The sequence below is a fragment of the Mus pahari genome, chromosome 16 (assembly GCF_900095145.1).
Source record: "Mus pahari chromosome 16, PAHARI_EIJ_v1.1, whole genome shotgun sequence".
Taxonomy (NCBI): Eukaryota; Metazoa; Chordata; class Mammalia; order Rodentia; family Muridae; genus Mus; species Mus pahari.
The window spans coordinates 58323303-58347039 of record NC_034605.1 but is presented as its reverse complement, the minus strand read 5'-3'; the positions used below and the strand labels follow the sequence as shown (position 1 = coordinate 58347039).

The 23737-nt window shown below is 49.5% G+C and overlaps 1 protein-coding gene across 1 annotated transcript; it reads right to left on the bottom strand.

Moving 5' to 3' along the window:
* Positions 1-12312: 12312 nt before the first annotated feature.
* On the bottom strand, positions 12313-21495 carry B4galt7 (beta-1,4-galactosyltransferase 7). Its single transcript, XM_021215644.2, has 6 exons — positions 21355-21495; positions 17304-17666; positions 14914-15139; positions 13954-14037; positions 13603-13707; positions 12313-13183 (listed from the first exon to the last, which is right to left on the bottom strand). Exons 1-6 carry the CDS (start codon positions 21402-21404, stop codon positions 13028-13030), a joined length of 984 nt encoding a protein of 327 aa, XP_021071303.1. The 5' UTR covers positions 21405-21495; the 3' UTR covers positions 12313-13027.
* Positions 21496-23737: the final 2242 nt, after the last annotated feature.

The window sequence follows — 23737 nt, the reverse complement described above, 5'->3', positions numbered from 1 at the left end:
CTCTCTCTCTCTCTCTCTCTCTCTCTCTCTCTCTCTCTCTCTCTTCCTCTCTTCTCTTGACTGGTTCTTTCTACATAACCATGGCTGTCCTGGAACTATGTAGACCAAGCAAATTATTTTCTTCTCAACAACAGAAAAAAACCAACCCCCCCAAAGAAAAGCCAACACAAAACACAAAACTCCTTCTACATCTTGTTTAATTAGAGAATTTTATTTTGTCTTATTGGAGTTTGGAGGTGTCACTTGTTGGGGGTTAAGACAGAATCTCACTCAGGAGCTCTGGCTGACATGGGTCTCACTATGTACCAGACTGGCTTCAAACTCAAAGGCATCTTCCTGTCCCTGTGCTGAGTGCCCGGTATGTGTGAAGGCCAGAAGAGGGAGTCAGATCACCTGGAACTGTGGTTATAGACAGTTGTGAGCCACCATGTGGGTGCTAAGAACAGGCCCTGGATCCTCTGTAAGAACAGCAAGTGCTCTGAAACACTGACCCACCTCTCCAGCTCCCAATTCTGTCTGTATTTAAAACTACTGAGCCACCAGGCAGTGGTGGGGCACATCTTTAATCCCAGCACTTAGAAGGCAGAGGCAAGCAGATCTCTGAGTTCGAGACTAGCCTGGTCTACAGAGCAGGTTTCAGGACAGCCAGGACTATATAAAAGAAACCCTCTTTCAAAAAACAAAACAAAAACTACTGAGCTATAAAATACATGGTATAAATTATACCTCCATAAAGCTGTTTTTAAATCTGGCCAGCCAGGGGTGGGTGCGGCTTTGATCCCAGCACTTGGGGAGGCAGAGGTAGGTGGATCTTTATGAGTTCAAGGCCAGCCTGTTATACAGATCAAGTTCCAGGACAGCCTCAGCATAAGGAGGGTCCTGAGAAAGGGAGGAATGGGAACGGCACTAATTTAATAATGAGTTAGCATCAGTAGTAGATGCAAGCAGCTAGTTCAGGTCCTCTGTTCCCTGGCAAATCTCCGTTTTCTTATTTATTTTATGTGAGTACACTGTTGCTGTCTTCAGACACACCAGAAGAGGGCATCCCATTACAGATGGTTGTGAGCCACCATGTGGTTCCTGGGAATTGAACTCAGGACCTCTGGAAGAGCAGTCAGTGCCCTTAACCACTGAGCCATCTCTCCAGCCCCGGATTCTCAGTATTCTTTATTCTTCAATTTAGTTCTTAATTCTATGATATCTTGAATAACCAGAGAGAACCGGAACCCAGTCTTTTATTTACTAGAGCTACATCATCAAGGCTTTGATCATCGTTAATAATTATTAAGAATTCTTAAATGTACATAAACTCTGTAAGTCCCAGATCAACAGTCCCAGCCCCCACTTCCGTAGAGCAGAACTAAGCACAAAGGAAGCCCACATTTCCTTACAGGCCTCCACAGCCTGCTCTTCACGGGTAGCTGGGCAGAGCTCTCCCAGGTTTCCCGGACAGCAGACAGCAGTCTGTAGTAACTGCTTCCATGTAAGAATAGAAACATGACGAACTATTAAAACTAAACTAATTCCTTACAAAGTTTTGAATTTATGTAAGTAAAACTGTAAAACAGTTAGCTTTCTCTAATTAATATGTTTACAGGCATTGTTGTCTTCAATTCTTCAATCAGCTAGAAAAACAGAACACTAACTTTTCACATGCTTCTATATCATCTTTAATCTTCATTTCTTTATGCTAGCAATTCCATACTCTCCTGTGCTCTCCTTCTAATACTCTTTATTCCCAAATTATATATAATTTTCCATTTCTCTATCCATACCCTTTCCTCTTGAAATCACTCTCTCTATCCTTGATATCTCTAATTTCATCCTGGCTAATCAATGCAGCAGTCGTTGGACCAGAGGGTACAAGTGCTTCTTCATGATTCCAAATTCAAGGCTAAGTCAGACAATGAACCATATCTCAAAAGGACCATGTAGGCTTTTATGGCCCTTGTGATTACACTGCCTAGATTCTGCCTAGATTCGTGGCCCTGAAGTTCAAGTGGAAGGCCTGTTCCTCATCCTCCACAGCCCCACAACCCTCTCCATTCCTCATTCCTGAAAATCTCATCTGTTTCAATTACTATGGCATGATTAGCTCTGAGTAACGAGGAAGGTATATTCCTCAGAAAGAAAGATTGAAAGTAGAGTAGTAAAGACAGCAGATCAACTGTGGGGCAACAGAAACCATCAGTACACGTAGGGATCGTGGGATCAACAGCCTGGCAGTGTTCCAGGGGCAGGAACTATGCCACACCTCCCCTTATGCAGTCATTCTAGGCCAGGCAACAGCCAAGACTACACAGAGAGTCCCCGTATTAAAAAATTACATATATATACATACATACACACACACACACACATATATATATCTTGCATAGTGTTAGAAGATTCTCTGCGAGAGATGAAGTCAGATGTTCTTAACTTAGGGCTAGTGGCTCCCAGGTTCATTGTCTCACAATTGTGAATTGTGAAGAACGAAGAGGCCAGGCAGTGGTGGTGCACGCCTTTAATCCCAGCACTCAGGAGGCAGAGGCAGGTGGATTTCTGAGTTCGAGGCCAGCCTGGTCTACAGAGTGAGTTCTAGGACAGCCAGGGCTACACAGAGAAACCCTGTCTCCAAAAACAAAACAAAACAAAGAACAAAGAGCCAGGACAGTAAAGTGGACACGCAGAGTTTTCTCCCAGCACCAGTGAGGGACTTGAAGGTGAGTGGCTGGTACCTTGGCTCCGCCCATCCTTACAGGCTGGGCCTGTTTATAACCCCCCCGGGGGGGGGGGGTTGAGAGCCTCCTGACCTGAGGGAGTGTAGAGAACTCTTGTCTGAGAAAAACCGTGCCAAGTTTCAAGGTCAAAGAGAAAACAACCCACAATGGAGGGGGTTGTTTTAATCCTCACTGTCTTAAAAGTCTCACTCTCTGCTTTCAACTCGCAACTTTTGTGCTGAGTGCACTGGGGGCGGTGTTTGAGTCCATCTCCTGTGATGATTTTTTCTCATAGGGCTTGCCAGTCCTCCAGACACTTCCTCTCATGAGATAAATGCTCCCTTCCTGCCTGGCCTTTGAGTACTTAGAGAAGCTGTCCCTGCCAACTTTCATGGCTTTTGTCTCTATCTCTTCCTTATCTCACTGCCGGGGGTGGGGGGTGGGGTGGGGGTGAGTAATGGCCTTACTCCCCATCACTGCCAAAAGACTGGAAAAAATAATTCAAAAGATAGCCTGGCATGATGGTGCACATCTTTAATCCCAGAATTCAGAGGCTGAAACAAGACCCGTGAACCTCAAGTTCAAGGTCGGCGTGTGCTACATATTGAGATGAAGGCTAAGGGAGGTGAATGTATGAATTCCCCTGGGGAGATATGTGAGCAGACACCTATTTAGCAAGATAAAGCACCAATAATTAACCAAAGAAATGACTGTACCCAAGTCTAGCCTAGTGAGCCAGTGAACCCTTGTGGTCACACACAGAGTATGGGTGACATCCGCCTAAGCCCTGTGGCATGGCATCATCAGCCACCTAAGCCCTGTGGCATGGCATCAACTCATGGACGCCCGGTTTTTGGATGCAGTGTGCACTATGAGAGGGAGTCTCTTGTCCCCCGTAGCTCTTACTGCTTCTACAACCTTGGAAAGGGTCCTTGTGACTCTTATCACCCTCTTGAGCTTCCTGGGCCTGCAAGTTTCCTGAGCTTTTCTCATCTTCAAGGAGAGAAAGTTCCAATTGGAAAGAAATGGCTACACTACATAAAGTCCCCCAACAGTCAAAGCACAGCCCTTATGTCTTTCTCCCTAGAGCTCACCCTGTCCAGGATGCGCTCTAAGACTCAACAAAGGACACAACGGCAACCTAGAGATGTTAGGTTCTACGCCGCTAGCTACTTTGCTGTGCAAGTCTTTACCTGTCAGGTTCAAAGGAACCCCCAGTCCCCCAATTGCTGGCACCCATTTCCATCACCAAAGGTGTGGTTGGGGGGAAGGTTTTTATTGTAGATATGAGGGAGAGAACAGCCAGAGACACCTGGTGGATTCCAGAACAGAGAGATGGAGTAGTAAATTGAATATGGCCAGCAGACTGGACCAGGCCATGAGCAGAAAAGGGTAGTAGGGTGGGCAAGAGAGGAAGACAAGGAAAATGAGGGGTGGGAAAGGAGGCCAAGAGAGGAAGACAACAGAGAGGGAGCATGGCCGTGACGGCAGAGCTATGGGGGAGGGAACCTGAGAGCTGAAATTTTGGGTAGGTGGTGAGAAGAGCCATGGGCAGTGGTGGTACTGAGTGGGTCTGGAGGCCAGCACTTGGGGATGCCAATAGGCATCACAGCCTCTTGTCCTGAGTTTCTTCTGGGCATCAAGCAACTGCTAAGAACCACTGAGTCACCAGTAGATCTTAAATTGCATTCAATTTTGTTCTTGTTGGACATAATTCCTTTTCTTTTTACTTAAAATTATTTAAGTGTATGGGTGTTTAGCCTGTCTGAATATCTGTGCACCGTGTGACTGCTTAGTGCCCTCGAAGGCTAGAAATGGGTCAGAACCCTGGAAATGAACTGTCATCAACAGGAATTGAAGCCAAGTCTTCTATAAGAGCAGCCAGTGCACTTAACCACTCAACTAGCTTTCCAGCACCCTGGTTCATTTTCTTTCTTAACACAGTTTGATTTTTCTAGGGTTCAAATCTTACTCCTTTCTTTTGTCAACAGAAAACCACCTCCCTATAGATTCCCATATAGAGATTGATCTAAAATACTTGGTCAGACCCAATTCCCTAGAGATATCCAATGCCACACGGTCCCCTCTGCCATGTCCAGGGCCTAGACAATATACAAGTTCTTCCTCTGTTGTAGGTTTGTTTTCTTTGCATGGCCTGAATAATACTAACTAGTTAAATTTTTTGTTTGTTTTTTGTTTCTTGAGACAGGGTTTCTCTGTAGACCAGGCTAGCCATAAACTCACAGAGATCTGCCTGCCTCTGCCTCCCAATGCCAGGATAAGAGGTGTGCACCATTACCACCTGGCTCTTTTTTAAAAATGATTTATTTATTTTTACTTTATGTGCATTTTGCCTGCATATATATGTCTGCGTGAGGGTGTTGGGTCCCCTGGAATTGGAGTTACAGACAATTATGAGCTGCCATGTGGGTGGTGGAAACTGAACCTTTCCAAGAGCAGCCAGTGCTCTCAACCACTGAGCCATCTCTCCAATTGAGTAACCAGTTTCAAAGACAGTAAGTTTGAATTGGGGAGACAGCTCAGAGGTTAAGAGCACTGGCTGCTCTTCCAGAGGACCTGGGTTTGATTCCCAGCACGTACATGGTAGCTCACAACCATCTGAAACTCCAATTCCAGGGGATCTGATGCCCTCATCTGGCCCCCTTTGGCACCAGGCATGTACATGGTGCATAGACATATATGAGCCAAAACACATATACATAAAATAAATAAAGACAGCAGAACTGACAATGCAAGGAGGATTTCACAAAGATGTCCATCAACACACAAATAGATAAGAAAAAACATGTTACACATGGTATATTACTCAACTGTAAAGGAAAATGAAATCATGAAAGTTAGAGGTAAATAGAATTTGTCCTAGTTCCTTTTTTTTTATTGCTGTGACTCAGCACTATGACCAAGACGCATATATATATATATATATATATATATATATATATAAACACTTTTTAAAAAAGATTTATTTATTATACATAAGTACACTGTAGTTGTTTTTCAGACACTCCAGAAGAGGGCATCAGATCTTGTTATGGATGGTTGTGAGCCACCATGTGGTTGCTGAGATTTGAACTCNGGACCTTCGGAAGAGCAGTCGGGTGCTCTTGCCCACTGAGCCATCTCACCAGCCCATATATACTTAATTTAAACACATTATATATAAATTTGGGAGGGCATAGGTCCAGACAGAGTGCATGGAGAAGAGAGGCCGAGAGGACAGAGATGGAGCAGAGTGCATGGAGAAGAGAGGCCGAGACGACAGAGATGGGGTAGTAGCTAAGAGCTTATGTCAGATCCATAGCACAATCCAAAGTGACAGAGAGAGAGAGAGAGAGAGAGAGAGAGAGAGAGAGCAAGCTGAGTGTGGCCTGGACACAGTTCCTCCAAGAAGGCCACAGCTCCCAATCCTCCCAACCAATTCCAACTGGGATCCAAGCAGTCAAACGTATGAGACTACGGGGGCCACGCTCATTCAAACCACCTCAGCACTAGAGACAGTTACTCAGGCAACGCAGGCCCAGAAAGGCACATTTTCTCTGCCGTGTTTGGAGGACAGGGGGAAGTCAGGAACTTAAAAAGGGCCTCCTGGTGGGTGGGGATTGTTGGGGAAGTGGGCGTGCAGATTAGATAGGTCAAAGGAAAGTAGAAAGGTGGAACACTGGGCTGGCTAGTCTTATATCAACTTGATGTGCAAATTGGATTTATTTGAAAGGAGGGAACCTCACTTAAGAAAACGCCTCCAGGGCCGGGCGTGGTGGCGCATGCCTTTAATCCCAGCACTTGGGAGGCAGAGGCAGGCGGATTTCTGAGTTCCAGGACAGCCAGGTCTACACAGAGAAACCCTGTCTTGAAAAACCAAAAAAAAAAAAAACAAAAAAAAAAAAAAAAAAAAAAAAACGCCTCCATAAGATCCAGCTGTAAGGCATTTTCTTAATTAGTGATTGATGGTGGAGGACCCATTGTACGTGGGAACATCCTGGGTTGATGGTTCTAGGTTCTATAAGAGAGAAGACTGAACAAGCTATGAGGAGCAAGGAGGGGATCAGGGGGGAAGCCAGTAAGGAGCACTTCTCCTTGGCCTCTGCATCAGCTCTGCCTCCAGGTTCCAGCCCTGGTTGAATTTCTGTCACAACTTCCTTCAATGATGAACTAACTTCAATGTGGAAATGTAAGCCAAATAAACCCTTTCCTCCCCAACTTGCTTTTTGGTCATGGTGTTTCAACACAGCAATAGAAAAAAAAAAATACTAAGACAAATATTGTGGGTGAAAAGGCTTAAGCAAAGAAGGGTATAGAAGTATGGGGAAATCGGGTAGAAGCAGGGTTAACCCAAAGGAAGGGTGTATAAAAGGCTATATGGGGGCTGATGAGATGGCTCAGCGCGTAAGAGCACTGACTGCTCTTCCGAAGGTCCCGAGTTCAAATCCCAGCAACCATATGGTGGCTCACAACCATCCGTAACAAGATCTGATGCCCTCTTCTGGAGTGTCTGAAGTCAGCTACAGTGTAATTACATATAATAAATAAATCTTTTTTTAAAAAGGCTATATGGGAGTCAAGTATGGTGGTTCATCCCTTTAATTACAGCCCTTGAAAGGCAGAGGTAGGCAGATTTCTGTGAGATCAAGGCCAGCCTGGTCTACAGAGTGAGTTCCAGGACAGCCAAGGCTATACAGAGAAATTCTATCTCAAAAAAAAAACAGAAACAAAAACAAACAAACAAACAAAACCGCCAATATGGAAGCCTACTGTCTCACAACTATATAACTGGAGGGATAGTAAATCTCATGCAATATGACAGAAATGGGGAGAGAGCAGAGATTAAAGGGTTAAGGGGGGGGGAGAAGAGGGAGTGGGTGTGCTAATCTAAATTAAGGATGTGTGAAAAGATGCTATGGAAACCCACTGCATAGTAAGCTAATTTCAAGGTATAACTTTAACTAAGGAGCTTAAACAGGTGGCCCACATAGGTGGCAGTGCCAGTGCCAGAAGGCATGGGTTATTGAACGAACAACAGTTGGAGTGAAAAGCATAAACTTCCTCCTGACTGGTCATTGGTCAGGGAGGCTCCAGGGGTCTCTGAAACAATGATTATTGCCATTGCTCCTGGCTACCTGCCATAGCTACACGATAAGCCCTTATTGCTGAAGACAGCACACACTTTGACTCAAAGTGACTGGGGAACTTCCTCCCCACTAGCTAGTGTCCATAGTGTCAGAGGTGCTATGCGGGTTACAACATGAGTGCTGGACAACGCACGCCACAATACTGACCTGCCAGTAAGAGACACCCATAGGTGCAATGGTGGCCTGAGTCTTGTGGAGTAACGAGTTACTCTCTGATTGAACTTGAGGCCTGATTCACAGGAAGGGATTTCATGTCTGGTACTCCAACTCTAGGCAAAACCCATACCTGGAGAAGTCATGAGCCCTAGCATAAAACCTGCTGTTGTTATTTTTGCAGAATGGCCACACTGTGGAATTGCCTTATATTTATGCTTACATTGATAGACCTGGGCTACTCCCAACCTGGGTCAGAGAATCACACAGCAGTCAATGTAGAAACATATTAACTGGTCAACGTGCTGAGATGAACAGATGGAGCACTCAGCTCTATACAGGCCATCTTTATAGCCCGTGGCCTTCCTCACCCCTGCTAAGGCTCAGGGAACTTTGAGGAACAGGCAGAAGAAAGATTGCAAGAGCTGGAGTGGTGTGAAATGCAACTCTCTCTTCCCGGTATGGCACAGAACAAGACCTATGCAAGATCAAGCCAGCTGAAATTCGCCCACCGACAGGGTGCGTGATCTCCAAGTCTCACCTCACGCTGAGGGCGTAGACAATGGGAGATTTCCAGCGAATGCTGCCCCAACCCCCACACGCACATATGAGTAGCACCAATCGGATTTAGTGAGTTATCAGGTTAGAAAAAGAAAACATGAAGTTAGGAGGGGGAATATATATTTCATTGTATGCATGCGTGAAATTGTCAAAGAATAAAAAAAACCCATACATTATAGAAAAAAATGTTTTAAACTGAGGGGCATTCAAGACAGGGTTTCACTATGTGCCTCTGGCTGTCCTGGAACTCACTACATAAAGCAAGCTGGCCTTGAACTCACACACATCCACTTGCCTCAGCCTCTCTAGTGCTGGGACTAAAGTCTTACACCATTACTTGGCTGAAGAAAATTGTTTGTTTGTTTTTAAAAAGGTCCGCAGGTGCAAGCACCACACTCCTGAATTTCTGAGCCCGCAGAACCATGAGCAAAGTCGACTTCAATTGTTCAGCGGGGGAGGGAGGACACAGAGGCCGTGTGCATCCATGCAGTGCAGTGGCAGGCCATAGAGGAGTGCACACCATCAAGGAAGGCCCTGTCCTGTACAGTTAACCCTGTGAGGGCCAAGAGCAGCAGCTGCTACTGACTGGGGACCTAGCATATCTCTCCGTGCCACTTCACAGTGTCCTCTCTGGCGACATTACTTCTAAAACCCATCTTGTAGTCCAGCCTCGGTCGGTCGTTTTTCTTGTTGTTTTATGGGACAGGTTTTCTCTGTAAAGTCTTGGCTCTCCTGAAATTCACTCTGTGGACCAGGCTGGCCTTGAACTCAGAGATCTGAGTGCCTCTGCCTCTCGAGTGCTGGGGTTAAAGGTGTGCACCACCATGCCCAACCCTTACATTAGATTATTAAAACCTCAAATGATCTGTTTAGAACACGGACTGAAATCTGCCCAGATTCTGTGTGAAAACCCTGCACACCTGGAATAAAAAACAAATTGCTTAGTGTGGCTGTCACAGATCAGGACTCAGTCCAGCCTTCCCTCTGTCCAGCTCAGAGTTGGGGAACTCTGGAGGGTCTGGGGGTGCCACTCCCAGGCTCCTGAGCCCAGTGTTCTCCAGCCCCCTTGTACCTGTAGATTCATTCCTTTGGAAGCCTTCCTCATTCTGACAAACTTCTGCTCCAGCAGCATGCCTTCCCCAGATCTGTGTAGCCTGTCACTGTGCCACACTCTGGGGGCACCCTGATGGACCTTCAGTGTCCCTCAGTTCAAGAGGCCTCCCCAGCAGTCAGAACAATCATCTTTGAGGCAGAAGAGCCATGGGGCCCAATCCTGTGTACCTCCCGTGACCAGCTTTTTTCCCAGAAGTGGGCAGTGGCAGCCCTCCATGCCTCCTCCCATCGAGAAGGCAAGAGGTGTTCAAGGGAGGAGGCTGGGGCACCTGTCACTTGGGCTCTGGAGGTGGGTACCAGGGAGGCTGATCCCAAGCCACAGTGCTTGTCGTCTGAGTCAGGCAAGCTGTGTCATCTATACAAAAACCAGCAGTACCTAGCTCTTAGGTAATATGGTGGCTATTCTTGGTTGCAAACTTGATTATATCTGGAATTAACTAAAACTCAAGCTACTGGGCACACCTGTAAGGGATTTTTCTCTTCTTTTTCTTTTGTTTTACACAGGGTTTCTCTGTGTAGCCCTGGCTGTCCTGGAACTCACTTTGTAGACCAGGCTGGCCTCGAACTCAGAAATCCACCTGCCTCTGCCTCCCGAGTGCTGGGATTAAAGGCATGGACCACCACACCCGGCTCAGAATTTTTCTTGATAGGATCATTTGAGCTGGAAAGTCACCCCGTCCCTCCCCCATAAACTTCAGCCACACCTTCTGGTGGCAGCCTACATAAAAGAAGGACTCTTTTTTGCCTGCTTGCCCTCACTCTTGCTGGTAAGTCTATCTATCCTGCTGCTGAGGCATCCCTTCGCTGATATTAGAAGCCACTTCTCAGCCGGGCGTGGTGGCGCGCACCTTTGATCCTCTGCACTTTGGAGGCAGAGGCAGGTGGATTTCTGAGTTCGAGGCCAGCCTGGTCTACAAAGTGAGTTCCAGACAGCCAGGGCTATACAGAGAAACCCTGTCTCGAAAAACCAAAAAAAAAAAAAAAAAAAAAAAAAAAAAAAAAAAAAAAAAAAAAAAAGAAGAAGAGGCCACTTCTCTGGGATTCCAACACCGACTGAAGGCCAGCTGAGCCACCCAGCCTTGGGTACTAAGCGACTATTAGACTCTTGGCCGCCAGCTGTTGTTGGACTAGCCAGACACAGCCTGTAAGTTCATTCATTCGATCACCTTTGCCTCTGCAGAGAACCCGAGTACAGGAACAGAGACGGCGATTGCCCTCGAGTGACGGTCATTTCTCCCACACCCACACAGGCTAGGTGTGCTTATGTCCTGGCACATCCTACCCACATCGCCAGTAGCAGATCAGGGATATCTGCTGGTCACTAGTGCATAACGTGGGTAAGGAAAACACAGAGGCAGACTGCCCCGTGCCTCGCCCCTGGCTCACCGGGCTCAGCCCTTTCATTCTCCAGGAGTGGGAGAGACTAGTGAGCAAGGGAGACTGCAGATGTGGGTCACACCAGCTCCTACTGCCAGGGTGCTCCCCAGCAGGGTGCTCCCCGACAGTGTGCTGGGGGAGCCACAGGGGAAGGCAGGCCTGGAGAGTGTCTTCTTGGCCTTCCTTCTCTGGTCCCATAGCCCCAGAACTGGGAGACAGGAGCCTCGCCTTTTCAGGTTTTTCTGCATGTCAGGTCAGTGCAGAGCTGGGGGTTTTGCTGTGACATCTGTGACCACATGAGTTATTGCCCAAGGAGACACGTGACTCCAAGACGAGAGCTCCTCTCTATCCCCCCAGCTCTGTCTCTCAGCGCTGTGGATGAGGCTCTGTCCCTTGGAACCCAAAGCTTTGCCCCGTCCATCTCAGCCTCTCTCTGAACTTACATTCCAGTCTGCCCAGCACACACAGCAGGGCGGAAGGCATCCTTGGAGTCTTGAAGCAAGCTGTGAATTCTACCCTCCCAACTCTGGAATGCAGCGTCCCTTCTGTGGTGCTCTGGGTGTCCCAGTGGTAAACCAGTCACCTCAGCCGCACAGACTGGCCCTCTGCTGCCTCGCTTGGACCCGTCTGCACAGCCACTCATTCGCTTGCTCTTGGTGGTGCTAGGTGTGAGCTAACCCTGTTTCAGTCTAAACTGCTGTGCTCAGAAGATCTGAGAGACAAGGCGTCCCTAACCTACAAGCTCCGCTTGGCCAGAGCAGATGCCTGGCCAATATTTAATAAAGCTTGCTTCAAATTTGGCTCAAAAATGGTGGTGTGGTCTTATTCTCCTCGGGCAGTGGAGTGGGATAAACACTAGGCTTCCGCAGCACTCCCCAGTCACGTGTTCTACCTGCCCCAGCACCCACCCTTCCTTCCAGCTTCGAGAGAGAGCTCTAGGGATTCTACAATGTCTCCCACCTCAGGAACATGTCTCCCTTCTGTCCTGTCCCCACCTGTCAGGTCGTCTTCAGTTACCTTCCTTCTGCCTATTTCCTAGTAAGGTCGGATGGAGCACCACATCAGAGTCAGAGCCCAGCCAGACAATGACAGAATCGAACCCTGCTTCCCAGGGGTAGCAAGGGGACTGCCCATGAGCCTGGGGGATCAGTGATGTGCAGGAACGCCACCTTGGGCTTTTCTGCCCATCCATGCCTGCCACCTTCCCCCAACCCCAGTTCAGTTCCCTGCCAGTGTATAACTGAGAGAGTCGTCTTTTATATCATCCCCCTTTAGTCAACCAAAGGTGACAAACCAGTGAACTATAAAACATTTTGTTTGGCCTGCCACAGCTTTTCAAAGCTTTAGGGAACTGCTGCCATTTTTAAAAAGACAACAAAAGAGGAAATTCTGCTTAAGATTCCATTGTTCTAGTTTCTTTTGAAAAGTGAGATCTGGTGCCCCGGGGTCCTTCAGTTCGCTGTGGTGGCACCAGCTACAGCTAGTATCAGCCGCTCCTTCGCAAGGGCTTGTGTCCTGCCTTCTGACATCCTAAGCCTCCTAATTAATAGCAGCGGCTGTACACACTGGCCATGTGACTTGACTACGGCTTCCTTAGTCTGTTCTTCCAGAGCGTACACACTGGCCACGTGACTTCGGACTACATCTTCCTTAGTCTGTTCTTCCCGAGCAGCACGTGTCCCTGCTGAGGCCGTCCTGGCCACCTTCTCACTGCCTCAGGCCTCAGCACGCATGGAGGGCAGGCAGAGCAGGGCAGGCAGGAGGCCAGGTGGAGAAGGCCAGTCAAGGGCCACACCTCCAGCAGCGTTCCAGGGTCCTGGCTTGGGCCTGGCTTTGGGGGCCAGGTTGCTGAAGACGCAGACTGGCTGGCGACTCCTTCAGGCCTCTCTGCATCCTCCTGAGCTGGGCCTAAGGCCTGAGGTTTCCTGAGCCTGAGCAGCATTGAGGTCTGAAAGCTTCCTTACAGTTTAGCTCTCAGCCAAATATGCACCATGGGGTGGCTGTCTTATCGCAGTCCAGCATGACATTGAGAACAGTGCACGGGGCCCCTCCTATAGACAGTGCTGTGCGGGAATCCACCCGGTACTTCACAGTGTTCAGGCCTCCCTCCCGGTCCACCTTGAACTGTTCCTGCACAGAAGAGAAGGGTAGAAGTGAACCCAACTCACGCTCCTTGGTGCTGCTGTTCACCTGTCTCCATTAAGAGAGAGGAGGCGGAGGCTGACATGCTGCCCGGGCCTGTACCTCCTCAGGAAGGAGGACACAGGCTTCTATGTGGGAAGATACAGCTACAAGACAGGGCTTCCGGAGCCCAGGCTAAGCCTTCCCACCCCAACCTGCATGGACTCTGAGGTCTGGGCTGACTCACGGTGCCCAGACCCACGAGGCAGCCATCAAACAGGGCAAGGTGCTGTGGAGAAGACCTACTGAGTGACCAGGGCCCAGCAGGGGAACGGCACCATTTGGGACAAAGCGGAACTTGGTGAAATGGCCAGGCCTGTTGGTCCCTGCCTATCCCTCACCACTCCACTGAGGAGACCAGCCAGCACCTGTTTTTGAGCTGCAATGCGTTTCTGGTCCCTCTTCCGCCAGGCCGGGTCATGCAAGTGGCGAAATGTCTGGTACCCAGTTGTGATTCCCGAGGGGCGGAAAAGCTGAGGAGAACAAAGGATGCGGATGTCAGGCCGCCTCTCTTCACTCCCCTGGGGTCCTACTGGCCACTATAGGCAGAGGCTCTTAGGAGCCATCCTGTCGGAAGAGGAGGCTCTAGCAGAGAGCACATGTCCGGTTAGATGAGGCCAAGGAGTCAGGATAAAGTCAGGGATCAGAGCCAGGGGGACCCCAAGCCTCGGGACAGCCATGTAAGCCAGGACCAGGCAGAGCCATGTGAGGAGCCTTACCTGGAGGCCAGCTCCTTTGATGCGCCGGTAGAATTCATCATCCTCTCGGCCCCAGCCCCAGAAGCGGTTGGACATTCCGTTGCACTGACACAAAGACAGGCAGTGTCTGTCACATGCTCCCTCCTCCCAGGGGTGCACTTTGGTCTCCTACTGCCCGGGAGAACCAGCTTTCTTCTTCCTGCCCTGACTGTTCTGAGTGAATACAGGGTGCTGCAAGGTCCCTTCACTTCTGCAGTGCGAATGTGGGGCCCAAGGGAAGGCTCTGAAGAGGTATGTGATTAGTGTCTCAAGTGTCAGCTCTCCTCAGAGGGCAAAAATGCCAACCGCTACTTTTTGCTTTCCTCTCAATTGCATTTCTCCTGTTGGCTCTGCCCAGGTCTCTTCCTGTGTTCGAGGGACAAAGGGCTCTTTAACACTCTTGATCGGCATCTGCTCAGGGGCTTCATTTACAAAACTGGCTTCAACCATGGAAGACAGAGAAAAGCCATTCTGGTTCTCTCCCCCACCTGTGTCCCTGGGTCCCATCAAGAGCCAGTGTGTTTTAGTTTGGGACTCCTGGGGGAAGGGAGGGGCTCCATCTCCCCCTCCCCCTCTCCAGGCCACGTTTTACAGGCTGTAGCTACACAGCTTTCTCACATGAGAGGGGTAGGCACCGAGGCCTGGGAAGAGAAAGGAAGACCTGGTACCTTTGCAGGGAGGGGGAAGTTCTACAGGTCCTCCAGCTCCAGCTCCCTGTGGCCAGCTGGCGCTGGGGCTTCTGTGATCCCAGCAGAGCTCTCCCTGGCTAACATGCTCACTCCTGGTTCCCTCACGGTCTCTAGCTGCTGCTGAGTCCAGGTAGGCTCTGGCAATGCTCCATCTGCTGGGCCCCAGGAAGGCTGCTCTACCCTCCCAACTGCCTAGACCCACAATGGGGAAGATCCCCAGCAAATGAGTAGAGCATGTGGGGCTGGGCCTCACCAGCTGGTAGTGCTGTTTGGACAGCAGCAGAATGCCGCCCACATAGGTCTTGTAGTGGTAGAGAGGGTGGAGCTCTGGGGAGGCCACATGGAAGGGCCCAGCCTCTGGGAAGCCATAGTCCAGCTCTTCATTGAGAGGCAGCAGGTCCACATCATGCATGGCGATGTAGTCTGTGCTGTTGCTGCTCTCCAGGAAGCCCACGTTGATGAGTGCTGCCCGATTGAACCTACATAAGATAAATGATGCAAGCTTGTTCACTGACCTAGCTCAGGCCCTGGCTACACACGAGAGCCTCTTTGCTGACGTCACTGTGGAACTCCACCCCTCTGCTTGCTGCACAAAGGTTTATGCCAGAAACTGTTCAAAATCCTCGGAAGAAACAGCGAGAAACAAATCCCTGTTCTCTAGCAAGTCAGGCCAGGCACTAAAATGGAAACTGGCAGGGCAGGTGGGCAGCTATTCCCCAGGCAACATCCAAGGTGGAACTTGACGGCCTGAGCGAGTGATCTCATGGAAGCTGGGAGACCAGGTTCCACACAGAGGAGAGTAACTGCCAAGGTCTGCAGGAGCAGGAACCGTGTGGCTCCCGTCAGCACACTGAGAACAGACCAGGGGACTGGGCAGAAGCTGAGAGGCAAGAGGTGACAGGGGTCAGCAAAGGAAATGGTGAGAAGTGGGCAGATTCTAGATGTGCTCTGCTGACGGGCTGGACGCCATGACAGACAAAGAACAGGTGAAGGTGAGGAGGGCGAACCTTTGTGGCCTTCAGAACTCAAGTATGTAGTTTCCACTTCCAAAAAAAGGAGAAGAGGGGAAGAAATCAGGTCTGAGGGGCCAGCAATCAGGAATTCAGCCATGATCCTGTTAGGTTCAGGCTGCCTCTGGGACAACTAAACAGAGCATCACAAAGGGGACAGAGCTCAGAAAGAAGGAATGGCATTTCCAGAGACAGGAGGATGGAATTCCCCAGAGAGAGACGGAGGAGAGGGGGGTGCTGGGCTCTAGGGAACAGCAAGCAGTTTGTCAGAGGGACAGGGACACAGGGCTGAGCGGGGGTGGGGGTGGGGTAGGGAAGGTGGCCACTGAGACGAGGGAAACTGGAAGTTAAGTGGAGGCTTCAGACGGAAAAGGATCTGCTTAGCAGAAGCCACCGATGGAGAGGACGGGAGCCTGGGATTGTGGAAGTTGCCCGTGACCTCAGTGAGGGAGCCCACAGGGCATAAGAGATGTCTGTTGAAATAATCTTGAAAATAGCTGGGGTGGGGTGGGGTGGCGCATGCCTTTAATTAGAGCATTCAGGAGGCAGAGGCAGGTGGATTGCCTGTAAGTGCGAGGCCAGCTACATCTACAGAGTGAGTTCCAGGACAGCCAGGGCTACACAGAGAAACCTTGTCTAGAAAAAAAAAAATTCAAGAATAGAAGAAAAAAAAAAAGGAGGAAGAAGAGAAGCAGGAGGAGGAGGAAGAGGAGGAGGAGGAGGAGAGCGGAAGAGAGAACGGCTGGGGGTGCCTTAGGGAAGGAAGGAAGACAGGGTAACGGCACGGACAGATCAGACAGAGAGATCTTTTCCCTTCTTCTCTTCTTTTCTTTCTTTCCTTTCTTTTTTCTTTGTTTTTGTTAGGACAGGGTTTCTCTTTGCTAACCTGGAATTCACTCTGTAGACCAGGCTGAGATCCACCTGCCTCTGCCTCCCCAGTGATGGAATTAGAGGCGTGCACCACCACCTCCCTGCTCCTGGCTCCCTCTTTTAAGACATTAACTTAGATTATCCGTAACTTACAGAGTGGTGGGCATCAAAGGACAAGTTCTAAGAGTCATCCCTCTCCTTCTACCTCGTGTGGTCACCAGACTTGGTGGCAAACACCCTTACCTGCTGAGTCGCCTTGCCTCACACTCACAGGCTGTCCGTCTAGAGGAGCGCTATCCTGGAGTGTCTCTGTGCAGGCTGGTGTGAATCATGGAGAGGAGGAACAGACTATGCAGAAGAGGCCCCTGTGGTTGGAGCACTAGCCCCGAGAGGGAGAGGAGTCCAGGGCTACAGTGGGAGAGAGAGTCCCAGGGAGCCTGGGGCAGTGACCACTGGGAGGTGAGTGGAGACAGCAGGACGGAGGCAGCGCTCCTCCAGGGACCCTGCATCATGGTTTATCAGTGTCCTTAAGCAACATTCCACACCCAGTGATCTCTCTAAAGCAGACTTTACACCACGGCCCACCCCAGAGACTCCCGCTATACCCAGTGAGAGTGGCCTACCTCCTCCCACCATGTGGCCCTTGCTCACAGTAGCCCGTCACAGGCCCAAGCCCTGAGTGAGAGGAACAGGCGCTGGCAGCCAAGGGCAATGGGAGAGAGGCACTGGGATGTGTGGTGTGGGCTCAGGAGCTGCTCCTTACCTGAAATGGTCCACCTGGTTGAGCACATAGATGTGGTGCTGGATCTTCTTCCTGCTTAGGAAGCGGTGCATGTGGGGCACAAAGACCAGCAGCTCCTCAAAGCGTTCCCGAAAGGGTACCAGCACTGCCAAGCGGTGAGGCCCCCAGGACTCATCTTCTTCCCAGTGCTCAGGGGGCGGCTCTGGGGGGCAAGCCCGGGGTGGACCCGAGGTCTCCTGCCCTTGTCCCCTGGTCACCTGGGCCATATCTCCAGAACAGCTGAGCTGCAGCCAGAGCAGGGAGAAGAAGACCAACAGGAGAAAGGCAATGAAGAGGTGGAAGATGGAGCATTTCCGGCGGAGGCCTCCAGGAAGCAACCTGGCCCTGAGGTGAGAGCGGGAAGGAGGTCAGGAGGATGGGGCTAGCTAAGATCCTTTCAGGACCCTTCTCTGGCCTCCCCCGAGTACCGGGGAATTAGTGCAGAAGCAGTGTTTAATGGTTTTGCTCATGCTGTTTCACACGGGATCAGTCCATTCGCCTCCGTAGGCCCAGCCTGGGCTACCCACTGGGACCCTCCCTCTCAGACCGTTCAGAGCAGTCAGGGCTGCCCCAGTCATTCAATGACTTCTTGCATCCCGATGGTGTCTGGGTCAGAGCACTTGGAGGAAGAAGTGAGCTCATTGTTTCAAATCTGTTTCTCCCTAGGACAGTGTCTGGAGGTCCTGAGCCAGGGGGAGGGGCTCCAGCTTAGAAAGGGACACCCACTGATTTCCAAACTCCAAACCCATTCTCCAGAAAATCCACCCCAGCAGAACTGCTACTTCATTGTGCTGCTGAGGTGCCCTGAAAGCTCCCCAAGAACGGGTGTGTGCTGACATAAGCCCCAGGCTGAATGGCCAATAGTTAGTCTAGGAAGCTCGAAACCGCCCACTGTAAGGCCCACAGGGATAGTGGGAGATCACAGGATAGACCATAGGGCGGAGGAGAGGAAGGAAGGTGGGGAGGACAGGGCGGGCTCAGCACCATATTCTAATGTAAGAACCTGGACAAACACTGAATATCTGTCACGGGGTGTCTGGGAAACTGCCCTTTAACAATTCCAAAAAAAAAAAAAAAAAAAAAAGCCCAGGTGAAAAGCCTGACAAGGCGGCCAGGGCAGAAGGGTGGATTCTGAGTTCAAGGCCAAACTGGGTTAGACAGTGAGACTATCTCAAAGAAGCAGAAAGGAAACAGTGGAATTCACCTTTGCCTCTCTGAAGTTTCTGAGGATTCTAGGAAAGCTTGTGAGAATCCAAGGAGGCTTCCTCTCCAGCTCCCTGCCCCTCCCCTGCCCAAGTGACCGCACAGGAACCTAGTTTAACCTCTAAGGGCCGAGAACCGGCTCTCAGGGCTTGCAGGCGCTACCTCCTGATCTTGCCTACTGGTCCTCAAGCTGTTCTTCACTTTCACTCCTGTGGCTGTTCTGACTCTGCTCACAAGGTTAAAGCCCAGACCCTTAGTCTAACAGTCAACCCTCTGTCGAGATGCTCTGTGATGTTGTCAACTCTCCAGTTTCTCACAACCGTTCACTCTCATCCGGGGTAACAGATGGCCTTTCCGCTTGCTACATTTCTTCTGCTCCAGCCCATCCCCACCCCACCCTCTTTTCTCCTAAGTGATATGCTCTTATTTTATCTACTTAGCAGTTTTCTCCCAATCTTTCAAGGCCAAAGACCCACGTCAAGTCACACCCATCCCCCCACCCCCCTGTCAAGCTCCCTGCTGTGTTCCCAGGGTACCCGGCACTTCCGTCCTTACAGCGCTCCCATGAGACGGGCTGCATGATCCTACTAGCAGAACACGTCCATATTTTTATCTGTGGCCTCAGGCCCAGTCAGACTGCAAAGAGCTTGTCAATCGTGTTAGGGGAAGGGTCAGAGCAGCCAATGGCATGCTGTAAGGCACACCCTGGCACCACAGCCACACCTGCCTTTCTCCAGCTGCAAACCTGGAAGCCAGCAGCCCTGACGCCAGGCCCAGGTCCCTCATGCTCCCCTCACCAGGCTTCTGCTTACCCCCCATTGTCCTGTGGTGACGGTTTCCACTGTGGAGCAGTAGAGCCCAGGCCTGCAGATGGCCGGACAAGCCTGGGAGCTTTATAGAGTCTTTCTTGCACTCTGGGCTCCTTCTGGGAGCAGGACTGAGACTTACATGATGAACAATGGGTAACAGACCTCCTTTGGGGGAATAAACAATGGCCATTATCCAGGAGCAAGGCATGAATCGGACAGTCCATGTGCTTTCTCATGTTGTTTCTTCAATTCAACCTGCCCTTCCTATGAAGAACGTGTGCCCAAGGACACTCTCACTCTTTCCTCTCAAGGCCAAAGCCACTGAGGGTCCCAATTTTATCAGTAAAAGTGACGATACTGAGCGCAGAGAACAGATGATGCTGGTGCCACCTGGTGGTCATCTTCAGAACTGCAGTACTAGCTGTTCCCACACTCAGGTTCTCAGGGACGATTTAGAAAAGGGATGGCCTCCTTTATCCAAGGCCAGTTGGGGTGCTTCAAAGCCAAGCAGGCTTGTTCTAGAGCCACTACCCAGTTACTACGCTATTTTATCTTTGTCCCATGAATCTTTGCCACTGTGTCAAAAGCACAGAATGGACATCAATCTATTTTTCTGAGAACACAATAACAGAAAATGATCAGAAGATGGTAATTCTCCTCTATAAAACTATCTTCACCATTCTTCAATGAGCCCTTCCAAGTAGATATTATGATATTCGTTTCAGAGACGGAAAACCGAGGTCAGAAAAATTAAGTGGTCTATTTCTGGCCACCATTGACCATGCTTCTACTATATTACTGTCACCTTTTAACACCAAAAATGAAAGAAAAAAAAGAAAAAAAAAAAAAAAGAAACGAACAAACACCCCAAAAGTGTGCCCACTAAATTCTAGAGCCTTACAACATCTAACAAATGTGTCATTCATTAAGTGAATATACACTAACGTTTTGGGGGAAAGAAAATGGGGGACCCCCCAACCATAAATTTCGTCGTTATTCCATACCTGTGATTTTGCTATTGTTATGAATCGTAATATATCTGATATATGCAACCTACGGGGGCCGCGACCCACAGGTTGAGAACCACTGGACTAGATCGGGGTCCAAACAAACAGATGCTTCAAGCCTAAAAGTGTAATGCCCCATAAATCTAGGCAGGAAAATCACCTCCGCCATTCCGTTTCAGTGAGAAATATCTTAAAACTCAGGTCTGAGCCAGACTCACACCTAACACTCAAAGCAGACTCCACACAAGTACAACAACACAGGAAATGAACTACTGGGTGTGTCTAGTATAAGACAGGCAATGGCTAACCAACCAGGAAGAGAACACAGGAAGCTCTGTCTGGTGTGATCTTCCCGGACAGGCGCAAAGTATGAGAGGGCATGAAGGCAAAGGATAGGATCTGAAGTCACATGGATAAGACGGGGCAGACAGAGAAATAAAATAAAATAAAATAAAATAAAGACCTTCAGCGCCACAACACAGAGAGATCTGCTGTAAGAAGTGAACAGAATCGCCTGCTGCATGAAAACAGACGGAAAAACACACAAAAGACACAGGAGAGAAAAGGGTTGGATTAGTAGTTCTCAGCCTTCCTACTGCTGCAGCTCTTTTATACAATTCTTCATGTTGTGGTGGCCCCCAACCATAAATTTCGTTGTTATTCCATACCTGCGATTTTGATATTGTTATGAGTCGTAACATAAATATCTGATATACGCAACCCACGGGGGCCGCGACCCACAGGTTGAGAACCGCTGCACTAGCTCGCGGTCCAAACAAAAAGATTAGTGGAGAGGGCAAGACAGAGACCCAGACACGGGGACGCGCAGAATAGAAGCTAGTAGGAAAAGAGGGCCGTGCAGACAATACCACTGACGCCCCCCAGAGAACCACAGTCAGGGTGACCCCCCTGAAACCCAGATGCGACAGCGTCGGGCTGCTAAGATTCTGCAGGAGGCCGGGAAAAGGAATGGCACCCAGGGGGACGCGGCTCCTGCCGGCTGCGGCCGCTCACCTGCCATCCTCCCAGGGCAGCTGCGCCGCTTTCCTCCGGGAGGGTAACATCGTGGCGGGACACAGCAGGACATGGGGCTCCGGCTCCCAGCCCCGCTGCCCGGCCTGCCCAGCCTACGCGGCGTCTCCGCCCCCGCCCCGCCCCGCCCCCCGGTCCGCCGGGTCCGTCCCTCCGGCCCGGCCGGCTGCACCTCAGAGCCGCAGCTTATAAGGTTCTGCTGCCTGGAGAACCGATGGCGGGACCTAGCTAGCTTCTCACTACCTACAAGGGACAAGGGTGGATGTCACAAGAAAGGGAGCTCCCTCCCTTCACCCAGGTCAAAGGCCAGCAAACAAGCAAGAGACTAGCTGGAACAAGAGGTCTACTCCAGAACAGCACTTCTGGGATAAGGTACATCTTCCTCCTTTCCTCCCAACCACCCCCCAAGTAAAGGTTGTTAGCATCGCAGCAAGATCCAGTTCAGGTTTCGGAGCTGATCTCGGAAGACTGCTTCAAACACTGCTCTGCTAATTCAACAACGCTGAGGCGAATCGATTTTTCTGTGAAGGTTTCATCACTTGGGTTATATAAATTGTAATTATTCTGTGTGGTCATTGTAGGAAACGAAAACCCATTTGGTGCCGTGCTTGGCACAGTCACACTATATAAATGCTGTCGACCGATTTGAGAACTGAAGGAATGCATAGGAGACTGAGCTGCTTCTTCGCCTGTGTGAATTTATCCACTCTCTTCCCCTCTAACCCACTGGGAAAAGAGAGGCAGTTACTAGACTTCATGTCTGCTCTTCTTTCAGGCAAATTTCAATATTCTAATAAATACCTAACATTTATTAAGTCCTACTTTGTGCTACTCATTATTATTCTAATTTTTTTAAAGATTTAGTTATTATATGTAAATACACGGTAGCTGACTTCAGACACTCCAGAAGAGGGCATCAGATCTCATTACAGATGGTTGTGAGTCACCATGTTGTTGCTGGGATTTGAACTCAGGACCTCTGGAAGCAGTTAATGCTCTTAACCCGCTGAGCCATCTCTCCAGCCCCTATTCTAAATTTTTTGACTGTGCTTTTATTCAGTCTTTATGAATAGTTATTATTTCCATTGTAAAGATGAAAGAACCGAGGCACAGACAGGTGATTGGTTTGTGTGCATCTTTTTTCCAGCCACAATCTATGATCTCAAATCTCAAGTGCATTGTTTCAATGTAGATCTTCACTACTGGTTGAGAAGTTAATTGTTCTTAATTCTTTCTTTCCCCTCTTAAACCCTAACACACACAATTCAATGCTTTGCTACTCTGTGGCTCTCCTAGGGCTCTGCATCCCGAACCAGAAACTTACCAAGTCAACCATAGATGTGGCAGACCTTTTTTAAAATTTTCTTTTAAGATTTATTTTATATATGTGAGTACACTGTCACTCTCTTCAGACACACCAGAAGGCATTGGATGCCCATTACAGATGGTTGTAAGACACCATGTGGTTGCTGGGAATTGAACTCAGGACCTCTGGAAGATCAGTCAGTGCCCTTAACCACTTAGCCATCTCTCCAGCATGAAGTAGCATTTTTTTTTTTTCTTTCTTTTTTTTTCTTTTGGTTTTTCAAGACAGGGTTTCTCTATACAGCCCTGGCTGTCCTGGAACTCACTCTATAGACCAGGCTGGCCTTGAACTCAGAAATCCGCCTGCCTCTGCCTCCCGAGTGCTGGGATTAAAGGCCACCACCACCCGGAGAAGTAGCAGATCTTAAAAGGCAGGATTGACCTCCTGCAGAGACCAGTTAGGCAAGGCCATTAGGTGACCTGTCCCTCTAGTGTTAGACCTCAATCTCAAGAAACTAAATTTTACATAAAAACCCAAATTAACTCATTTTAAATCAGTGTTCAATTATCTGTCATGTTGATACTTAGTACTGTTGATGCGCACTTTGTTTCTGGGTATTCCTTCCAAAGCCTTATGAATCCCTAATGAGAAAACTAGCAACAACTGTGCAATGTGTCAGATGGTTTTGACAAACCATCCCCACCTGCCCGCTACAAGAAACCATGGCGAGGATGGAGGTGGTGATGCTCACAGGTGGAGCCCATCCTGGAGTGTGAGACCTTGTGCCCTCTGGAAGATACTGCTCCCTCCCTCCCTCTTTTTGTTTTTTCCAGACAGGGTTTCTCTGCATAATAGTAGCCCTGGCTGTCCAGGACTCACTACGTAGACCAGGCTGGCCTTGAACTCACAGAGATATACCTGCCTCTGCCTCCTGAGTGCTGGGATTAAAGCTATGCGCCACCAGGCCTGGCCTTGTTCCATTCTCTTAAGTGCAAGCATCATCATACCCACCAAGAGCATCCATGCACAGGACAAGCATCATCATACCCACCAAGAGCA

Bases quoted from the DNA above. Each gene is read 5' to 3' on its own strand.
- B4galt7 (XM_021215644.2), bottom strand. From the start codon at position 21,404: ATGTTACCCTCCCGGAGGAAAGCGGCGCAGCTGCCCTGGGAGGATGGC. The intron at 15,140-17,303 runs GTAAGGAGCAGC...TATCTTATGTAG, and splicing joins AACCAGGTGGACCATTTCAG to GTTCAATCGGGCAGCACTCA. The intron at 14,038-14,913 runs GTGAGGCCCAGC...TCTTTGTGTCAG, and splicing joins CCAAACAGCACTACCAGCTG to TGCAACGGAATGTCCAACCG.